The sequence below is a fragment of the Rhincodon typus genome, chromosome 12 (assembly GCF_021869965.1).
Source record: "Rhincodon typus isolate 14 chromosome 12, sRhiTyp1.1, whole genome shotgun sequence".
Classification (NCBI taxonomy): Eukaryota; Metazoa; Chordata; class Chondrichthyes; order Orectolobiformes; family Rhincodontidae; genus Rhincodon; species Rhincodon typus.
The window spans coordinates 46,988,583-47,011,624 of record NC_063343.1 but is presented as its reverse complement, the minus strand read 5'-3'; the positions used below and the strand labels follow the sequence as shown (position 1 = coordinate 47,011,624).

The following is a 23,042-nucleotide window of genomic DNA, read 5'->3' as shown; positions in this document are numbered from 1 at the left end:
ACAGCATATTTGTGTGTTACAGATTAGTTAAATCATTAAGGGAGTTGAGGACTCTGGGGCAAAGGCAGGAAATTGGAGTTGAGGATTATCTCATTGACAGAATTGACTTGATGGGCTGAATGGCCTACCTCTCCTCCATCTTAGGGACTTAATTTGGCAAATATTGCAGGTTCTTAATAATTGATGGTGAATCTTTATACTGGATGCAGAATGTGAAACCTGTATCCAAACAATCATTCATAGTTATTTGCCTGTTGTTACTTTTTTGTTGCAGTTAAAATTTTCGGTGTCATAACAATGTTTTCAAGCAATGTCGTCTTGATAAGAGCCCAAACTGAAATTTGTTAATGCAAAGGCCTCCATATCCCCTGAATTTGGTGATATCACAGCACAGATTGTCAGAAAACTACCTGATTGTTGGTCAGTATTTTCCTCCTCATAATTGCCAGAGCAACCTCTGAATGCTCATTTGATCCACTATTTTAAACTGTAGAAACATTGGGATGGAGGATGATATTACGATTGAGGTGGAAGGAGTGTGGGATCCTTCGCAAGTCCCACTGTTTCACCAGTGATGACATTTGTTTTAAAACTAATGTTTTACCCAGTTATCAATATGGCCAATTATATTTGCCAGTCTATCAATTTCAGAATACAAATCTACCAGTCAGATTTCTTTGCTAATTAAAAATACTGTTGTTTAATTATGAAACAAAATTTACTCAAAGATGCAATGCTTATTAGCATGCAGGTTGAAATATAACAGTATAAATATATACCTTTCCAAATAACCTAATACAGACCAGTTAAAGGAAAAAATAAAAATACTGTCTCTATTGAGATCGACTTTTTAAAACAAAATACTTTCACCAATTATTTGTTAATTTGTGAAGATAAAAAGGATGAAGTATGAAATATTCCAAATCGTTTTCAGTTTGGCATCCTTGCACACACAGACAGATGTCACTAGACACGTGGTTATCACTGGAGATGTTTTTGGAATCGGTTCTTTCAGGAGATGTTGGGATGAAGTCTTTCAGCAGCGTCCCAGGAGAATAGCAGCATTAGTTTTTTTTCAGCCCTCATACTGGGCTTTCAAAGATTTTCAAGACAAATATTGTAAGATAAATTGGATGACTTTGTTTAGTAGACAACACATTAGCTGAATGTCAAACAGTATCACATGGTCCTAAATTCTAACAGCCATAAATTTAAACCAGTGACTTCAGTAAAGATGTTTGAGAGGTGAAGTGAAAACATGAAAGTTACAGTTAGTGTCTTTTTTTTAAAAAAAGTGTATAGATAGCCATTGCATTGTCTATCCAATATCTGAGACCTAGGCTGAGTATAACAAGTTTGGGGGGGGGGGAGGAAGTATGAAAAGAAATATGAGCAGCAAAGAGAGAGTTATGAGAGGAAAAACTGGAAGTTAACGTAAAAGGAAAGCCAAAAGCCTTCTACATGGTAAAAGGTGGGTGTAACTGATTGGTGGTCAGAGCCCGGGATTTGTGCGTGGAGGCATGGTTAAGATACTGAATGATACTTTCCACCTGTCTAAGGTGAGAAAGAGGATGATGCCCAATGAGTGAAAGAGGAGGTCACTGAATTGTTGAATGAGTTAAAAAATTTATAAAGTGGTGGATGTACTGGATAGATTGGCTGTGCTCAAGGTTGAGAGATGCAACTGGGGTGCTGAAAAATGGCAGAAATTGCGGAGGAGTTTATCATAACGTTTCATTTCTCCTTAGATCTAGGGTGGTGGTAGAGGAGGGGAAAATTACAAATATTACACCATTCACGAAAGGATTCAACAATAAGCTTATCAACTCATGGTCATGTGAGTTGAACCTCATGATGAAAAAGGTTTAGAAATTTCAGGACAAGATTAACAGCCTCTTGGCCAAATATGGATTAGTTCAGGAAAGCCAGTACAAATGTCTTGGGAACAAATCATGTTTGACTAATTTGACTGAGTTTTTTGATAAGGTAACACATGAGGTTTGATTATGGTCATGCATTTAATAAATTCGACATAGTACTTTACAATATGTTTTGAGTGGGCACACTGGGAGATCAGCAGAGCTGGGCTGCTGGAGAAAATAAGATTATGTGGGAGATTTGATAGAGCTGTTGAAAATAATGAAGGGTCAGAACACAGTAGATAAAGAGAAATAGTCTCTTTGGCTGGAAGGGCTGAGAACTAGACGACACCAATTCAAGATGAATAGCAAAAGATGTAAATAGCAACATGAAAACACTTTATTGCAGTGCATGGTTAGAATCTGAAATGCTCTGATGGTCTGGTGAATGCAGATACAATTGAGGGCTTCAGATAATTATTCAATTCTCTTTTGAAGTGCAAAACTTTGCAGTCCATGGTGCTTGACTAGATGAGTTCCTGTTCTAGAAAACCAGCGTTGACATGATGGGTCGAATGACCTCTTGTGCTGTAACCATTATTTGATACAAATCAGCTTCAGACAATGGATTAAGTATATATTATGCCATGACATTATTCACACGTAGCCCACCATGTTAAACTTATGGACATAATACTATTCAGCACTATATTTACGCTTGTAATCCTGAATAAGTGTATTACCTAATATCTTTAATTTATAACCTTAAAATTACTAATCTGGTTCTAAAAAACAAACTCTAAGGATTGTTCTAGGAAAGGGTCCTTTCTGTGTATATTGTTATTTTCTGCTGTTAACAGTATTTCCTTAAGCATGATAATTGAGCTTCTGATGAAAGGTTATTGACCTGAAATGTTGTATCTTATTGCTCTGTCCATAGCTGCTTCCTGACCAGCTGAACATTTCTAATATTTTCTGTCTTTATTCAAGATTTGCATAATTTGCAATTTCCTGCTTTTTGATTGTACGTTCTGTTTTGCTTGCATCCTGTATCTAATGAAATAAACACAAAGAAAATAGTATACTTTTTGAATGAGTTTCATTTCCAATGGAGTTGTGTAAATTGAAAATATAATTACAAAATTGGGGTTTGCAAGTAAAATAGATCTTCTGAAAAGCAGCAAAAATATGTAATATGCAACTGTCTGGTAAATCATTATATTGTAGTCTAATGAATGTACATTCATATTTATCAATGCTAAATTTCCTGTCTTAACTATGCTACTGTGAAGGAACGATAAGTGCTTTCGTAAAGCCATTGGAAGTGTTCCTTCAAGGATCTTCACTTATCAAGTTTCAAAGCAGCGTTATTAGTGGCTGAGGGTGAATACATGACATGGTGAGAGAAAAAAGGGAGAAATATGGGCTTAAATCTGCATTCCGTCATATTGGTGGCACAGCAATTTGGGCAGACAGTATTAGTCGGCACACTGTATCAAGTTCAACAGCCTTCAAAATTGCTTTTTCTTCCCTTATTTAAATGACAATAGATTAAACTGACATTTGTCATCTGGAGTGAAATATTAAAGTATCTCATCAAATTTCTGTCTTTTCTCTGTCTTTTAGAAATTTGGATGTCATTCTTAATTCATCTTGCAGCAGACTATATATGCATCTCTAATACATCACTGTTAGCAATATTTTAGTGATTTCTTTTGAGGACTTTAAGCTAGGAATAGATAGAAAAAGAATAGGAAAGTCACCATCTAGTCTGAGATCTTTTAATCCATTCAAGCAAAACAGTTGTGTAACGGTGATCATCTTTGAAAATGGTTTGCTTATATCCAGAAATGAGACATTTACACTGAATAGTTTGGAATTTTTAGTTGTTTTATTTTTTCCACTTCGTTGCTTCCAATATTTCTAATATGTCATATAGCAAATGATAAGGTGGAGTCCTGCTGCACTGTTGCTATAGAATTAGTATTGAGAAGTGGGAAATAGCATAATGAATAATAAATATGAATTTCAAAAGGACAACTTTTGCTTGACCAATGGCATTCAGTTTTTCAGGTAACAGATAATGCAGTCTGTGTAATTTATCTAGATTTTCAACAGGTGCCTCATAATAGACTTCCAGGGGCAGGGTGGGATGGTGTCTGAAGCAAATAGTCTAGATGTATTTAAAGGGAAGCCAGATGTGCATTTCAGCGAGGGGTGACCGGATGGTTACTGTGGTAGATTTAAAAAAGAAAAGATGGGAGGAAGCTCAAGCAGGTTATTTACTCTGGAATCATGATGCAACTATATTGTCGCCAAAACCCATTTGTTTCCCTTTAATGGGAGTGAAGTTTCTGTAATTACACATTGTCCTTGGTATCACAGCTCCCAGATGAAAGCTTATTGCACTGATCAACAGTTAATGGTATGTATTTCCACACTGAGCTGAGAGTGACAGCTCTTGACATCAAGGCTACATTTGACCAAATGTGGCATCAAGGAACCCTAGCAAAATTGGAATCAGAGGGAATCGGGGGCCAAACTCTCTGCTGGTTCGAGTCATACCAGACACACAGGTAGATGATTGTGGTTGTTGAAAGTCCATCATCTCAGCTTCAGGATACCTCTGTAGGAGTTCCTGAGGGCAGTGTTCTAGGCCTAATCATCAGCTAGGAAATGGCCTAGTGGTATTATCACTAGACTGTTAATCCAGAAATGCAGGTAATGTTCAGGGAACCTGAGTTTGAACCCTGTTACAGCAGATGATGGAATTTGAAATGAATAAATATCTGGAATTATGAGTCTAATGGTGACCATGAGTCCATTGCTGATTGTCGGGAAAATCCCATCTGGTTCACTAATGCCCTTCAGATAGGGAAACTGCTATCCTTTACCTGCTCTGGGCCTACGTGTGACTCCAGAGCCACAGTAATATAGTTGACTCTTAACTGTCCTCTGGGATGGGCAATAAATGCTGGCCTAGTCAGCAACACCCTCGTCCCCTGAATGTGCAGTCATTTTTATTCAATTTTCAGCATCATTTGTGACTGCTCAGGTACTGAAGCAGTCTGTTTTCAAATGTAACAAGATCTTGACAATATCTGGGCTTGACCTGACAAGTAACATTATTGACATACAAATGCCAGACAATGCCCATCTCCAACAAGAGACCATCTAACTACCATCCCTTCACATTAAATGGTATTATCATAACTGAATCCCCCACTATTAACATCCTGGGGAGTTATCATTGACCAGAAGCTTAACTGGACTCTCCACGTGAACACAGTGGCTACAAGAGCAGGTCAAAGACTACAAATACTGTTGCTTGTAACTCATTACCCGACTCCCCAAAGCCTGTCCGCCATCTCAAGGCAAAGGTCAGGAGTGTGATGGAATACTCCCCACTTGCCTGGATGGGTGCAGCTACAACAACACTTGAGGTTTGACGCCATCCAGGACAAAGCAGCCCGTTTGATTGGCACCATATCCACAAACATCCACTTTGCGACTGATGCTCAGTAGCGCAGTGTGTACTGTCTACAAAATATACTGCAGGAATTCACCAAAGATCCTCCAACAGCACCTTCCAAATCCATGATCACTTCCGTTCCAGAGGGACAAGGGCAGCAGATACATGGGCACAACACCACCTGCAAATTCTCATGCAAGTCACAATCAATCCTGATTTGGAAATGCATCACCATTCTTTCACTATCAGTGGGTCAAAATCCTGAAATTCCCTCCGTAAGGGCATTGTAGGCTTACCTGCAGCACACGGACTGCAGCAGTTCAAGAAGGCAGCTTGCTACCCGTTTTCACCAGCACCTAGGGATGGGCAATAAATGCTGGCCAGCCAGTGACGCTCAGCTCCCATGATTAAATGAAAGAAGACCTACTGACAGTACATCCATGCCAAACTACACGTACCTTTAATGACTATGGACCTATTTTCCCAGGGTTTAGGTCACCAGAGAGACAGATGCAAACACAACTGTGTGCCATATACTGTGAATATATTTTGTCGAATGGAACAGGTGTATCCAGTGATAGTTGCCATTAGCTACAGAATGAGGTTAAGTGAACAAGAACTGATGGACTGAGGTCTATGGTTTAATTCTGCTTTAGAGGACAAGATGGTGTCCCTGCAGACAAATCACTACAGTAGAGAACTGGCAAATTCATGGAAGGAGTTAAAAAGCATGATTTTCAATTCACTGGGAATGATTAATTATTGTAGTTTCTTTAGGTAATCCAAACCTTGTTTTTAAAAAAAAAAAAAACTGAATGAACTTCTCTGCTACCTCTTCTGGGGTAAGTTTTTTTTTCCTGAAAGGCATTGCTTCAGGAAATCTTGTGGAAGCATCCATAATTATTTAAAAAAAAAATACAGGTTCCCATTCCTAGTTTGAGGTAGGGCCTACACATTCTATAAAGACCCCACTAAACAGTCCTTCAAAAGCTAGAATTGAACTTAAAGGCACAAGTTTAATTAAGGTTTTGAGGTTTTCCCACTATCTAGCATGTATGGCATGCCTAACAAAATTTGACTACATCTTTATGTAATCCTGGCCAATGAAAATGTTTTAATATTTTAGCCTTTGATTCTCTAATATTCAAGTGACCTATCATCAAAATGTTATGATTCACTTGTAATATTCCTTGTTCTAAAATTGCAATCCGTAGAAGCAGAAGACAAACAGTGTTTTAAATACAATTAGATCCAAGAAATATAAATGTGATGGTAAAGATCATGTAGAGGGACATTCTACTGATACAAAAATAGGTGAAGTTGCTCAGGATGAAAATGAACTCAAAATATTTGGACAAGAATTTCCTAAATTAATCTTAGTACTGAGTGAATAAAAAAATGAATACCAAATTACCCTACAAGTAAATGTGAAACTAATTTGTCTTTTTACTCCAAGGAAGTAACTTCACTCACTGTTAGATAAAGTGAAGTCAAAAATTGAAGTGATGCAATGGAGCTAATGTCATTGCTCACAGCACTTATTGCATGGTCACTGTTCCTAACCAAATGGGAACATTAGGATCTGTGTGAACCTGAACAAACTCAGCAAAGCTGTTCAATGTAAAGTCCATGCAAGGTCATTGGTAGACGATAGCCCAGTTAAATTATTCAGGAATGATGTGTTCACAAAATTAGATGCTAATAGTGGATTTTTACAAGTATCTTTGGGCCAAGAATGAGGTTAGCTATTTTGCAACAGTTTTTGGTCATTATAGCTTCTACAAACAATCCTTTGGAATAGTTTCTGACCCTGAAATGTTCCAGAGGACAATGTCCATGATACCCCCAGGAAGGATGGAATTACATAATTTGTGAATGATATTCTGATACATGGTTCCTCAAAGGAAGAGAGTGATTACAAAGTTAGGAAGGGTCTGAAAGCATTGCTAAGCACAAGTGTGAATTTGTAATTAAATAATATCTTCAATAAAGTATTTGCCATTGATTGGTAAGTCATATGGTGCAAACTACTGGGATAACAGTTCATTCTCTGAAAATGAAGGTAACCAGAGAATTTCCCCAGCCAGGCACATGGTAAACCAAGGAACTTGTGTAGGTTTATTAAGTTGGGAAATTCATACCTGCTCTATCAGCAATTAACTAAAATCAACGATTTGTTGCAATAAAGCCTACAGTGATGCTGAATGGTTGATCAGAATTTTTATTTGAGAAGATGGAGACATTGTTAATTTCGTGCAAAGTATTAGAATATTATAACCTACAGTTAGCAACAATAATATCTACAGATATCCACAGTTCTGCTACAAATCCAGGAGGATGGAAAACAAAGCCAGTATGTTATGCTTAAAGTCTCTAATCGTAGCAGAGAAAAGCTACTCCGCAATTGAAAGAGAAGAGTCGGTGGCAATGTTGGCATATGAAAAGTCCTCAGACTGTGGTATGGAGCGAAGGTATAAGATTGAAACAAATCACAAAGCATGACTTCCACTTGTTACAAAGGGAGTTTCAAGGATGCCACCTTACGTTCAGCACTTAATCATGGAACGTGCACAAAGGAAATACCAATCAGTGGCAGATACTTTACTGAGAAGACTATCTCAAACTGTTAAGGAAAAATAAAATTTGGAATTCACAGCAGAAACAAAAGCATATACACCAGTAGTAACAAAACATTTAACCAGCATCAGAGAGAAAAATTGCATGTGATCAGAGAAATCCAGAACAAAGGTGGAGAATATCCCCAGATTAGATGATATTGTCATACTGTATGCCCAGTATTCATCACCAATAATATTATAATAAGACAATACTTTGAGCAAAACATATTGCAATTATAGGTAATCTAATAGTCTTTAAAGAAAGATTAGTAAAACACGAAAAATTTAGATTCTCTAAAGGTTATGTCAAGGTTATCTTTGAATATCAAAATGGAGCCCAGCAATCGGTTTGGTGGCTGGGAATTACTAATTTTCTTATTCCAATTGAATGCAACTGCCAAGTCTACGTTATCAAAAGACTCGAATATAAAATGCCTTTATTGTATTATTCCTTTTCGTCAGGACCTTTGGAAAGATTAGGATTGGATTTGTTTGAGTTTGGAGGGAAAATAATTAATCACTATTATTGACCATTATCATAGAATCCCTACAGTATGGAAGCAGGCCATTTAGCCCAGGAGTCCACACCAACCAGCTGCAAAGCATCCCACCCTGACACTGTAACCCAGCATTTCCCATGTCTAATCCATCTAAGCCTGCATATCATGAGCAATTTTAGTGTGGCCAATCCACCTAACCTGCACATCTTTGGACTCCGGTAGGAAACCGGGGCACCAGGAGGAAACCCCAGGCAGACACAGGGAGGATGTGCAAATTCCATACAGTTGCCCAAGGGCGTAATCAAACCCGGGTCCCTGGTGCTAACCAGTAAGCCACCCGTGCCATCCATATTACTCTAGATGGATCAAAATCAGTCATTTACACAGTATCACAGCAGATATGGTGCAAAATCATTTCTAAAAATCTATTTGATTTACGGTATTCTTCATATAGTTGTATCTGATGACGGACAGCAATTTGTAAATGAACAATCTAAAGAATTTGCCAGAGGATTTGTATTCATTCATGTGACAAGTTTGTTTCATTGCCCACAAGCAAATCTTGAAACACATGAAGTGTTTGAGCAATAAAGGGGCTTCTGAAGAAAAATGACATTGATTTAGCTCTATTGAGTATAGGTCATCATCACTGCAAGATTCATTATCTCCAGCAGATGGGTGACTATGAATGCTGTTTTCATGATTGACTAGAAAGTAAAATGTAACATTACCATGGAAGACTATGAGGGAGTGAGAAAACATGAAACCCAAAGAAAATCAAACAAGCAACTTCAGTCATTGCCAAGGAAGGAAGATACCAATTTTTCAGCTGGTGGAATGGAGTGTGCAACCAATGCCAACAGCAGGAAGGAAATGTTGTTCGGAAAACAGAACAGCTGAGACCATGCTTGGTGGAAAGATTACATGATGCAAGGAGAAATCTGAAAGCCTTGTTTGGGGGAAAAAAGGCCAATACAGACATGGACATACTGCTCTCAATTTGAAGAACAGCAGAGACCTACTGAAAGCTGTACACATCTACAAGAAATGCATGCCCAGGTTGAGAGAAGAGAGTGTAACAGACCACGAACCTCAGAAGCACGTCTGAGTGAGGTGACAATATGTTGGGAAACCATCTAAGAGAAAAACCCTCCAAAGTTCGTGATTTTGGAAAGAACAGGGGTAACAATAAATAGCAAGAACCAAGACTTTGGGGACAGATGTGGACTTAGTGGACAGCACAAGTCTAAAAGAGTCTGTAAATATAGGGTTCTTGTTAAAATGAATGCAGACTGCTGCTATTTGAAAGATAATCAGACCATCTATCATCCCATCAAGAATTCATACACATCCCACTTGCGCTAAATCCAATTCTTAGTTGATTTCCACACTGCTAATTTGTGGTTTTAAACATGGATACTAAGATCCGGAGTAGACCTGTAGTTGAGTTGGAGTAGTTGATTATCCTTTCATTGTCCTTGAGGTTTAACATCTCTACTGCCAGCCTGAACTCAATAAATGCAGCATAGTTCTGGAATGTAGTTTTGGATTCCTGTAGCCTCCACATGTCAGCTAGACACTTCTTCTAAGCTACTGTGGAGTGTCTAAAGCACGAAGCATTGACTTTACAGGAGAACCCTGCATTCTGATATAACAAACTTTTAATTAGCAATTGTCAAAATTAATTAGTCCAGATTTCAGTCCGTGACAAAAGGACAGCGCTAGGCACTGACCTTTGAAGCAAACCCCCCCAAAAAACACTAACAATCTCTTTGGCATGGATTTCACCTTTTCTGATTTGCTTTCATTTGGTGGTCAGTTCAAGGGAACCTCCAATCCACAAACAGTGATCTAATTAGAAAGACAAAAATAGCCAATCATATTGAGGAATTCCTATAATGAATTAAGAAGCAAAAAGCACTGATTGCCCTTCACTTTTTAACCATTTTGCAGGCAACAAAGTAAAGATTAGGATAATAACACGTGGTTAAGATAGAACATAAAATATTGTAAGTTTTTTTCTTTAAAAGGCCAAAACTGTAGAGACTTTTTCTTATGGTGAGAAATTGACATGCTATAAATATAAAATTAATTTTCAGGCCCAGAGAGAGATTTAGGCAGAAATTATACGATTGACATGCTACTAAAAGTTCAGTTGCATCTCATTCAGTATATTGTAACTTATTACATGTGTCTGATAGCATCAAAGTGCAAGTCCTTGACAGTTGGTTTTGGAAAATTTCCATCTACAGAAATTTCAACAGTCCACCCTGTGGAGAAATAATGAATTACTGACACTTTAATTGCCACATGTGCAAATGCCGTAAGTTGTTGTCAGCTTTACTGGCTGCAGCATAGAGTTATTTTGAAAGCTGACGCTGATGTTTTCACCGTCAATGCAATGGCAAAATTTAGGTCGTTATGTTGCTGCTGACAAACTTCTATCACTTCTATGAACCTTGCTTTTTGGTTCTCACTGTCCCTCTATTTCTTTTAAATAAATTGTTTAACTTTTTGGGCTTTCATCTTAATTTGAACCGTGTAACCTGCCCAGTGATTATGCTTACCTCTCTCCAAGCCTCCCTCTCTAACCCCCCCACCTCGGTTCCATCCACTCCCTCCATTTCCCCTCCCCCAAGGCCAGAGTTTCCTTCACACCCTCTGATAGGTACATACAAATCATCTACTTCAGTCCCCTTCCCTTCTCTTCATTTTCTCTGCTTATTTTCTACTGTGTCTATTTTGTTCACATGTTATGCAGTAAGTCACAATTCAACAAGAATATGTAAAAAGAATACAAAAACAAACAAATGACAATGCCAAGTCTAAGTTTTCTGTTTGCATGTTTACTCATCAAAATTGGAAATCCATGGGTTGATTGGAGTATTGGCTTGATTATACTTTGAAGGTGAAAATACTTTTTTTGTACTGCTGTTAAGTGTCACAATGCGGCATTTATCAGTTCAATATATCTGTTCAGAATTGTAAATTATTTTTTTCCCTTTTGTTATGGAAATATGTCATTCAATTGGGTATCTAAATTTTCATATACCTGTTTAAAGTTAAACAGTTTAAGTCTGTCTTATTAGAGACCCCTTGTCACAGGGAAGGTGATGGCTGACTTTTGGAATAGGTTGGCAGTTCTGTGTATCACAATCAGAGATGTTTATGGAACTGAGGAAGACTATTTAATTCATAGTTTCTGTGCCAATTCTTTGTTACAGAAGTACAAAGTTAGTTAATGAGCTATTTGAATGAGACAATACCTAGATGTGACTTTTTTAAAGTTAAGTATTCCAACTGAACATTGTGATTCAATAAAATGTTCCTGTGATTGTGGCATTTTTGTGTTTTTAAATGTACATGATTCATGATAGAAATGTAAATACTCAAGTTTTGCATCACCCAAGTATTGAAACTAGGTGATTAAATAAATCATAAGTGATGAAAACCTATATTCATTGGTTCCTGTCGGTACGCTGCATGAAGATTTTTAGGCATACAGAAATTCCTTGATTGTTTGCACCCCACTGATGTTTATGTTCCCAGCTTAGTTTCACAGCTTCATCTGCTGCTCTGCACCATCTACCATCTACTGTCCACCTCCTGTTGCCCACTCCACATTCTTTTCTTCTTATGTTGCTGGCTCAGATGTTGTGTTGTTTTAAGTTTTCCAGCCTTGGAAGATTAGATACATCTGCTCCTTCGTTGGTGGAAAGGGCCTTATTCCTCATTGACAAATTGGATTCTAAATCCATCAATGAAGGAACTGCCTCTTCTACTTTGCCACAATTTAAAAAAGAAGTCACAATGTTGAAACCAGTAGCAGAACAACAGAAACAACTCAGCAAAAGTTTAGGAGTTTCCAAGCTGAATGTAACCATGGCTGTTGCTTGGACAACTCAGATTGGATCATTTCTTATTACTAGCTAGTGTTCTTATCTCTTAAGGCCTTAATGAAGCAAATGCTTTTTCAATGATAAATATGTTGGAAACTGCATACTCCAAGTTCAGTTCTTCCTTGTTCTTGGCACCAAAACATTCTGGAATGCAAACCTGTCTTTGAATCAGTGAAATCTTGTACTCCATTGTCTTTATCATCATATCCGTTACACACATGCCAAAGAAATTCACACACTGACACTAAAGTATAACTTCGTTCTTCCAAAATTCAGTGCCCTCTTTGCAATGCCCTAGATCATTTAAAATTCTATTAAAGAGTTCGGCAAGCATGTCTAAAAGTCTTCAATTTATGTTTTTGGTTCATTTATCAAATTAATGAATTTCTTTTCTCCCCTTCCTCCTCATAATTTTTACAGCTTCCTGCAGATCTTTCCAAGATGCACCTCACAGACAATCCACACCCACAGGTGACACATGTCCCTTCCAGCCAGTCCGGGTGCAGTATTGCCAGTGACTCTGGGAGCAGCAGCCTGTCGGATATCTATCAGGTAAAGTCCCAATGAGGAGAAACATTATAATTACAGTATTAAACGTTTAATAATTATTTGCACCGATGCACCCTGCAAAGTGAAAGTTGCATTTATAAAACACCTTTTAACGTAAAGTCCCAAAGTAAAATATGGATGTGAAGACAGAAAGAAGAGATTGATGGTTGACTGATATTTTGATCGAGGAGATACATTGTTTTAAGGAAAAGAGAAAGAGACGTGGTTAGGCAGAACCATTTAGGGATAGAAACCAGGCTGAAGACCTGTGTTACATAAAGGCATGAAACTATGACGAATGGTTCACAAAACCTCCAGAAATAGAATACTGGGTTGATATAGGTCTTCTATAACTTATAGAGAGAAAGTTTGTAAAAGAAAGAGGGATTAAAAAAATGTGAATTAGGATCTAAACTAGAAGTTTGGAAGATAGGATGTCAGTATGCAATAGATGACCGAGAATATTTGATGGGGTATTGGGTTAAAATAATAAATGAGTTATTTTGGGCAGGGAAGGTCTTTAATCTCTGAGAAGAACGTTTATCTTTGACATTCCATTGGTACTAATGACTTTCTTTTGTCCAATGTTTAAATCTATTTTGTTTGGAATATCAAATCAATATTGAAATAATGTGTTGCTGCCTTAAAGAATCTGAAATGCCACTGTGACCTTTAGAATTATGCCCTGACATTAGCTCTATTATCAGATTTAGGCAGCTTTTTTTGATTTATGATCTTTGGTTAACAGAGAACTTATTCAGAGCTTGTAAATATTCAAATGATATGGTATTCTTACATGCATTCGACACTAATGGTTTTACGCAGAGTATTGTCACCTGTAACTTACTTTTCCTTCTCTAGACTGAAGTAGTAAATTTGTGCTAAGTTCCTGTGTGAATAATTCTAGGGAACCATGCGATTTTATGTTATAGATAGAATTGTGCACATGGTACTGATTGAGAGAAATGATATCAATTGGAGTCAGCGCTGCTTTCAGTATATATGTCATAATAGTTTGTGATAGACTGTGATAGTCCTAAACCATGTTCGGTGGAATTACTCTCTGAAAAGTAAGAACCCACAATAGGGTCTTTTCCAGTTGAATATTTTGTGACTTAGTTTAAATACCATACCTTGGTAATGCTAATAGGTTTTAGAATTCTTTTGAATAGATAAAGTTCTCACCCAGAATGAATGCGCTTCCCTGATTTTATAAGGAATGGTAAGTCAGGATGGAATGTGACTTGGAGGAGAACTGGCAGGTATGCTCCCATACATCTGCTGCCTTCTAGGTGTTTGGGGTCGTAGGTTTGTAGGTGATGGCCTGTTGCCCATTCCCTGATCCAACATATTCTGTATTCCTACTGTGCTATTTTCACTGGCTAGATCTTTATACACTTGTGATTTCCCAGAATCCTGAGTCTCACTGCCACCAGGACTACTTATCACTGCACTGTATGATGTAAATGGCTCTAGTTGCGCACTCATTTCATGTTGCAGAATTGCTCCAACACCTTAGCTGAACTAGATTGGATCAACGCCATTAGCTTCAACAGATAATTTTGTTCTTCAGCACTCCTTACATCCTTGCAGCAATTCATCAGTCCAATTCCCTCACCTGCATTTGATTTGCTTTTTAAACCTGGCTGGCTCCCTTGATGTCTACTGATTTTAATCCTTGAGTTTTGTTCCCACTGCTGTTTGTTCTTCAGTTTGTCTACCAGTTCTGCTGATGCATGCTGCCAGTACCTGAAGCCCTGCAATGTATCCTTGAATCAACATCTGTTCACTCATTGTTGATTCCACTCTCTGATCCATCTTCAATGTTCTGCTGTGCACCTACTGTTACTCCACTTCTCAGACAGTTTCTGGATTAATGTTCATTTCCACAGTAATCTCCAACATTGGTTCATGGATTCTTCACCTAATCTCACCCTGTCCCATATTTAGCTACATTATATCAATAGACCTTAGACATTTGCCCTGAATTTTCTTATTATCTCATCCCCATCTTCCGCTAACAACTAGGACTTCTTCCTTCTGATCTTTGTGTAACTTAAATTTCCTGTCTACCCGGTATCTATTCAGTTTGGCTGCAGCTGTAATGTATAACTGAATTTGTCTGTCTCCTATTTTTTTCCCTCTTGGACCTTGCCAGTCCTCCTTGTCTGCTCCTTCTGTACAAGTAACACTGCCACCTACCATTTCCCATCATAAATATTCCCTATCTGATACATTCCACCAGATTTAATGCAACACATCAGTACTTCTCTGCCTTCCTGTTTTCCTGCTGCTGTTATAGGCTTGAATCTCACCTGTATAAATCCACAGTGCCTCGCTTAGAATTCTCTATAGGGCAAACTGACATGCCTCTAGGAGTTTCTTGTGAACAGTAGCCTTAACTTGTACCATTTTTCTCCCACCCCAGCTTTCCTTTCTAGCGTGTCTACTCTTGTACTGACTACACCTTGTCCCACTCACTGTAATACTGCCAGTTCTCAAGAACTCTACCAGTAGATGAATATGATCACGCTCCAAAAAATTCACTTGTGAATTAATGCTGTGTCAGTCTGAAGCCTACTGTGAACAGTTGCATTATCACTGTGGTTTTAATCGAAGTTTCTTTCATGGAATGCAAAACAATGTTCCTGACTGTCCCCCCTACCAACCCCGGCTGTTTTCTTAGCACCCGCTTACTCAAATCCGTGGTAATGTGACTCATATTATGAATTCACACCCTGGTCTCTCCCACTGTTTCTTCAACACATTCTGCTTCCAGTACTCCACTTTGTTCCAACCTGCTCACTTCTTTTCGGTCCCATCCTAAGAATTTTCCAGCAAAATCAGCCTTCAAATTCTGCATGGAATGATGACCCATTTTTGGTTGGTTAAATTTTCCAGCTCAAACGTTTGAACCCTGAATGATAATCCCTTCCAACCCAAACCAATGAACTCTTCTTATCATGTTTCATTTCATCATATGAAAGGATACCTGAGCTCATGGCTTTATTTTGACATCTTCATTGGATGACTATTAAGCATCTGGTTAAATTGAATCGGTTGAAACATATTTGCAAAAGTTCAGTTTTGTAATGTTGAGTCAATGAAAAGATGCAACAGAAATTCAGAAAAAAAATTGCACTGGGTCAAAAACCATGAACTGTCACGCTGATGTTTGCACGGCATTTTTTTCTGAGGGTTTTTTGTTGAGATGCAAACATTTCCGCCTTGTTTTTACGCCTAATGTCTGTCACTTTGCATGGGCTAAATAACCAAGCTCATTAACAACACAGAATGTATGTAATATGGTATTCTTTTTATTGTACCTAAAATCAATTTCCACCTCTTATGCTACTGTGACCTTTTTATTTTCAAATATTAGATTTATCTCCTCTCTGAATGTGATTATCAATTGTTGGTGCAAGTGTGGACATTTGTACTGCTAAGTTTTGCATGACTTAATCACATCTTACACAAGACATCCATGTTAGAATAGACATATTATGTCATCACTCTGGTGCTATATCCAAAATTAAGTCAGTCATGAAAGGACTGTAGAGTAAATTTTCTACTTCTGTGATCTTAACTCATGTTGGTGATGTATGTTGCATCCACAATGCGTAATATTTTACTGACTAAAAGTTCAGAACAGAGAAAATATGTGGCAGATATGCCAGTGTGGAATATTACCACTATGTTCTAAACTGTTGAACTATCTTGCATGTGAGAGACGCTATAAAGGTGTATTTAAACACAAACACTAGATGCAAATCATGTTTATAATTGGCAGTGGCCAATGTAATCAGAAAATCTAGTTGCATCAGGGAAAATCCATCCTAAAATTAGGCTAATTTACTTGACAAAGATGTGGGTTCTGTAGCCAACTAATTATTTGAAGGTCTCCCTAGACTGTAGAATTGAAGTGCAGTATGTGATGAGCTGCTGAACCTATTGAGATTTATTACTTTTATTTTTTGGTCTGTGCTGAATTAGCTGATCTCGGCTGCATGGCAGTGGAGAACTACAGTTGTCTGTGGCTTCCCTAATCTATGAGAAAGCAGCATCAGTCAGATTTCTGGATTAGACTCTGATGGAAAGTATTTGGAACTGGTGACAAGTTTGATTTTGGATATATGGTGACCATTGTTGTCAACTAGCTGCTGAGTCCTCCGAAGGATCGCATTTGGATGAAGTATCAAAGGATCACTGCCCACTGCCTTAGGAAGAAAAAAGATGAGAGTCTCACCATTAAGGTAGCATTTAACATTTCAAAAAAAGTGTTTAATACTTTTCAGTGAAGGGAAATTTGCAATGCACTGATTAAGAGATTCCTCAACCTGTTGGTGCGAATATGTGAAAAAATATATTTGACACTTCCATTTTTGTTTTGAGATGAAAGGTGTGAACAAATTGTGAAAATACACAAGTTTGTAGCGATATGTTAGATTTCCTAGAGTGATGTAGGATGAAGGTCAGGTACATAATTTGGAAGGATTTAGGATTTCATAAGAGGTGCCAACCCCTCCAGCTCTCTCTGACATTTATTGCTGTTTAGAACAGCTGTATATGGATTATTTATTTTAGTTGTCCTTGTGTCCGTTGCTGCTTCCTTGCCACTTCACTAACTGATTTTTTTTTTTGGGTGGGGTGGTGTTGTCAGTGGCTTGCAGGGGGCCTGTTTTTTCTGCTGTCTATTTTGTTAGAATTCACAACATTTTGCTTCGGATGTTGGAATTGAATTGTTTAATCTTCCCCTGTTATCAGCCTTGTGCCCTGCTTTTCCCTGTATTTGAAAACATGTCTCATCTAACAAGTATATCTATTGAAAACACATGGGTGAATAATGACATTATTTTTATAACATCTAGTTGTATGACAAGGATAGAAGAATTTGTGATTCATAAACGAGTAAACTGGAATGTTGGCCATAATTAGAGCCTTCAATAATGTAAATATTGTACAAACAAATACTATCAGCTTCTTACTTTAAAAGAAATGGTGTCATTGACGGTGATAAATTAGAAACAAAGACTAGAATAGATGGATGTTTGATGACCAAAGATGCCAAAGACCCTGTTTCTGTGCTGTAAAAGCTGACTGCCTTGCAACAAATAGTTAAGTACATGGACTGCGGTTATTTTCCTTGTTCCATCTGTTTGTGTCGCTGATCTGGTTGTGACTTTTCTTGCTGTTTCTTTTAGACTTGTGCACATTATCTTTGAGCCAGTGATACTGGGTGTGACTTCTGGATTGTATTAGTTTAGAGGTGTCCTTGATTTGGACAGTCTTCGATGAGCTGAGTTACTCTTAATTGACACCATAATTAACTAACAAGTACGTCAGATGCTATTAATTCAGTTTCATATATCATTACTGTCAGCAACTTTAGCAATAACATCTGTATTCACTTCTAAAAATCAAAGGAAATTACCGAAAAAAATCAAAGCAGTGTCAAAATTTGCATTAGTTTTAATTTTAAGTTTACTGATGGACATCAACTCACCACGTAGTCCTAGATCCATCACCCTTGTGTTCATTCAAAATTATTAGGATTAAAATTTCTCAAAGGTTAATTCTCTCGCTCTCGCTCTCGCTCTCGTCTCCACCCCCCACCACCCAGCTGAAAAGTGATAGGGAAAATGCAAATTTCACCAGCTGGTGGTTTTTTAAGTAAACTTTTGATGATGCGCCTTCATTGCGATTGAATTCTGCTTTCATGTTTTAAACTAACCAATCCCTTTAGTCTTCTCCAAAACACAATGCACCTTTCATGGGTGTTACATATTTAATTGTGAAAAAAATTCTCATGTTCTCCGTGTTAAGCACTGCTCTTCATGAGTATTCTAATTATGGATGACTTGGGATTGACTTCCTGTTGCTTTGGATAGTAGCAATGAGATCAGGTTCGGCTTATCCCAGTTGTATACCTTTCCTGAAGGTTAAGCAGGAAAAGAACATTCTCTTGCCTGCTGAGATAGGGATAAATGGAAACCAATTGTAGAATGCACAGATGGATACAAGGTTTTAAAAAAATAAATAAAAATGAATGAAATGTATTCATGCAGAACAGTGGAAATTGTTCCCTAGTCAACAAGGGAATAAGGTTTGCAATAGATGCTGAAGAAACTGGAACACCAGGTAGAAACCCACACAGACATGTGGAGAATGTGTGGAGTTTGCACAGTCACCCAAGGCTGGAATCAAACCTGGGGCCTTGGCACTGTGAGGCAGCAGTGCTGACCACTGAACCACTGTTTAGAATCAGTCCTTGCAATGCATGGTCTGATGCAGGATGTTGATGTACTATGCCGTCATTTTTTTTCTGAGATTTTTTCAATGATTTTGCATTTGACATTGTGCCCATCACCGCTTTCCAAGCAGCTTGAAAAAGAAGTTTTTATCAGTTGCAGATTACTATGAAAGTAAGTCTCATGTCCAACAGCTGATTTGATCCTTTTAAATTTCTTTATGCGATCATAAAATTTAACAAGCCCAATAATAAATACTGAAAGAGCAGAGGGATGAATCTGCATGCAAGGGAATAATTTCTACAAAGAAAATAGCAAATCAGGATCAGAGAGTCACACTGTCGGCAGATAGTAAAAGCTATCATTGATTACAATGGAGATTGAGAATAGGTCTGCTGGTGAATTATTTAAAAATACTGTTATTAGCTAATATTGAATATTATTAGTTATGGTATTTGGTTTCTTGTTTTATCTTAATTATCAAGGTTAGGTCTGGCCTAAAAAAATATTAATGCTGAGGTACCTGGAAATATTTGCAGCGTGCTCAGGAATTGAAAGCTATTGATTTGAACATATGCTGTCATCCAGTTACCCTGTGTAGAAAGCACAAGAGCAGAATATGCTGTATGTTTGATCAGGTTCAACTGCCAACAATTAACAAACAGTGAAAGAATAAGTGTGCAGTAGTGATAAACAAATGTGTTAATTTTAGCTATATAATACTATATTAGAAAATAATAAATGGCACACGGATGCAATGCTCTGAATTATACTGTGCATGATATCCTTCTACAGGAATTCTTTTGCTTTTTTCAATGTTCACTGAAGCTATTTGGCCTGTCTGTTTTAGGCCTTTAGATAAACTCCATAATTGAACAAGGCAGGTTGATAAGTAGAATTTTTTTTTTTTTTTTTTTAAAGACTGATTGGGATCATGAAACTTTTAAAATTGTCTTTAAAGTTGCAATTTAACAAATTTGAATGAAATAACACCGGCCTTTCCTTTAGCTTCAGAAATAATGAAATTAATTAAAATCAGTAAAAATTACATAAAGTAGAAGTGGATCCTGACTTCTATAAAATTGTTCATTTTTAACTTGATAACAGGATAAAATTTCATTGCCATGCTGAATTTAAGAAGTGTTAAACCATGTAATCACCCCTAAGTAGCATTTAATATTAGTGTAAGGAATGTAATTGATGCAAGTAGTGCTGAATACTAGCTTCAAAGAATGTAATTAATACTGATTTTAGTATTGATACTGAGGAAATATCACCTGCAACAGTATCAAGATGTTTTTATCATAAGCCTCTCCCACATTACATAACATAGCAATTGTGTTCAGTAATGGTGAGGCCTGACAGATAACTTTGTCAATGCTTATAAAACATATTGGAAGTATTTTTAAAAACTGAAAGAACTGTGGATGCTGCAAATCAGGAACAAAAACAAAGTTGCTGGAAAAGCTCAGCAGGTCTGGCAACATCTGTGAAGGAGAAAACAGTGTTAACGTTTCGGGTCCGGTGACCCTTCCTGTTGTTTGGAAATATTTTTGTTGTTCTGAATTGTGAAAATAAAGTAAATGGAATGTCTTAAGATGGTATGAGAGAAATGAAAACAACAGTGTTCTATAAATTAATGTTCAGTGATACTAGAACTGAAAAAGTCAGTTGCAATTAGAACCAATAATTGCACCAGTTGAAACTGTTGTAGAATCTGGAAACTGAAGAATTCTCTAGAAACTTCATGGAAAGGCATCCCATGCCACATTTAAGTTTATTTTGCTAACCAGTCAATATGGTAATTTCAGTTATTAAATTCTGCTATTAATTTATTTAGGATAGTGGTTATTGTAGTCTTCTGGGAAAGAAACCTGTTTTGAAAATATAATACTGGAGTTGTTGGTTGGTTCACCGACCTGTCAGTAGACAGCACTGAAGATGTCACCTCCAAGGGAGATGAAACGTTTGCAAGAAAACCAATCAGCTCAGCGAACCAACCAACCAACCAACAACCCCAGCCGCATTCCGAGCTGCAGATCTTCATAAAAACATTAAATATAATACTGAATAATTATTTAAAATTATAAACTCAAGTCTAATAGAGATTTTCATTTTTGGATAACTTTGATGTTCACTAAGTTGAAAACTACAATTCACAAGTCCAGCCGTACTGTTTATTTGTGACGTCTCTCTGTTGCAATCGAATTTTCATTTTCTGTTCTCTGAGCGTAAGGTAGTTTTCGTGCAAACGTTTCATCCCCCTTCTAGGTGACATCTTCAGTGCTGTCTAGCTTCTGTTGAAGCGCTGTTGTTCTGATCTGTTCTAAATTTATATAGTCCGGTCTGTTATGATGGGTAGTTCTGTTTCCAGTTTTGCTTCGTAGTGGTATGTAGATGGGGTCTATTTTAACATGTTTGTTTATGGAATCAGTGATTGCAAACCAGGCTTCCAGGAATTCTCATGCTTGTGTTTGTTTTGCTTGTCCTAGTACTTTTGCTATGTTGTCCAGTTAAACTGATGTCCTTCTTTGTTGGAATGAATAGAAACGAGGAAGAGTTGGTCATGCCGTTTTGCTGCGAATTGGTGTTCATGTATCCTGGTGGCGGGTTTCCTGCCCGTCTGTCCTATGTATTGCTTCTCGCAGTTGCTGCATTGTATTTTGTATGTAACATTTGTCCTGCTCATTGTGGTTAGGGGGTCTTCTGTCTTTGAGAGTAGCTGACGAAGTGTGGCTGTTGGTTTGTGTGGTATCATTATTCCAAGAGGTCATAGGAGTCTCGTAGTCAGTTCCGATATGTTTCTAATAAAGGGTAGAGTGGTCAGCGTGTTGGGGCACATAGTGTTGTCTTGGTGTGGTTTATTTGACAGGCATCAATGGGTGAAGCTGTTAGGAAACCGGTTGCTTGTAAAAACTTGTACGAGTGTTTCTCTTCATTTTTGCGTAGCTCCGGGGTGTTGCAGTGTGTTATCGTTTGTTTCAACATTAGAGTCTTGAAATGGCTCTGTTTGTGGTCACTGGGGTATATCCCAGTTTTACTGGGACAATGTAACAGTACTAGGATGAGCAAAACAAAGACAAGCGCAAGAATTCCTGGAAGCCTGGTTTTCAACCACTGGTACCATAAACAAACATGTTGAAATAGACCCCATCTATATACCACTACAGAGCAAAACCTGAAACAGAACTACCCACCATAACAGACCAGGCCAGACCATATAGATTCAGAACAGAACAGAACAGAACAGAACAACAGCGCTTCAATGGAGGGTCGACAGCATTGAAGATGTCACCTAGAAGAGGGATGAAACATTTGCACGAAAACCAGTCAGCTCGGTGAACCAACCATCATCTCCAGCCACAACCCGAGCTTCAGATCTCCATGAAAACATTAAATATACCACTGAATAATTATTTAAAGTTATAAATTCAAGTCTAATAGAGATTTTCATTTTTAGATAAATATAACTTTGATGTTCACCAAGTTGAAAACTATAATTCACAAGTCCAGCTGTACTGTTTATTTGTGACATCTCTTGCAATCAAATTTTCATTTTCTGTTCTCTGAGCATAAGAATATCTCTGAGAGACATTTGTTTTGGTAAAAGATTAATTTTATAACATCAGATGCTAGCATCAATAATTTGTAAAATTAATATTTTGATTTGAGTGATTAAAAGTAGATAGAGACAAAAACAACAGGGAGTAACTCAGTTTTTCAGAGTAACGCTGTATTTCATGGCACAAATCATTCACAATGCATTTTTTCTGCAGGCTACGGAGAGCGAAATGGGGGATGTGGATCTTACAGGTCTTCCTGAAACAGCTGTAGATTCTGAAGAAGAGGAAGAAGATGAAGAAGATATTGATCGAGCATCTGATCCACTGATGGGCA

General features: G+C 37.6%; 1 protein-coding gene across 1 annotated transcript in view; it reads left to right on the top strand.

Moving 5' to 3' along the window:
* Positions 1-23,042, top strand: part of LOC109927338 (rap guanine nucleotide exchange factor 6-like) — a 337,005-nt gene that overhangs the window by 201,317 nt on the left and 112,646 nt on the right. The window contains exons 7-8 of the mRNA XM_048603586.1: positions 12,769-12,900; positions 22,922-23,039. Coding sequence (XP_048459543.1) covers positions 12,769-12,900; positions 22,922-23,039 — 250 coding nt within the window. The remainder of the gene's footprint in view (positions 1-12,768; positions 12,901-22,921; positions 23,040-23,042) is intronic.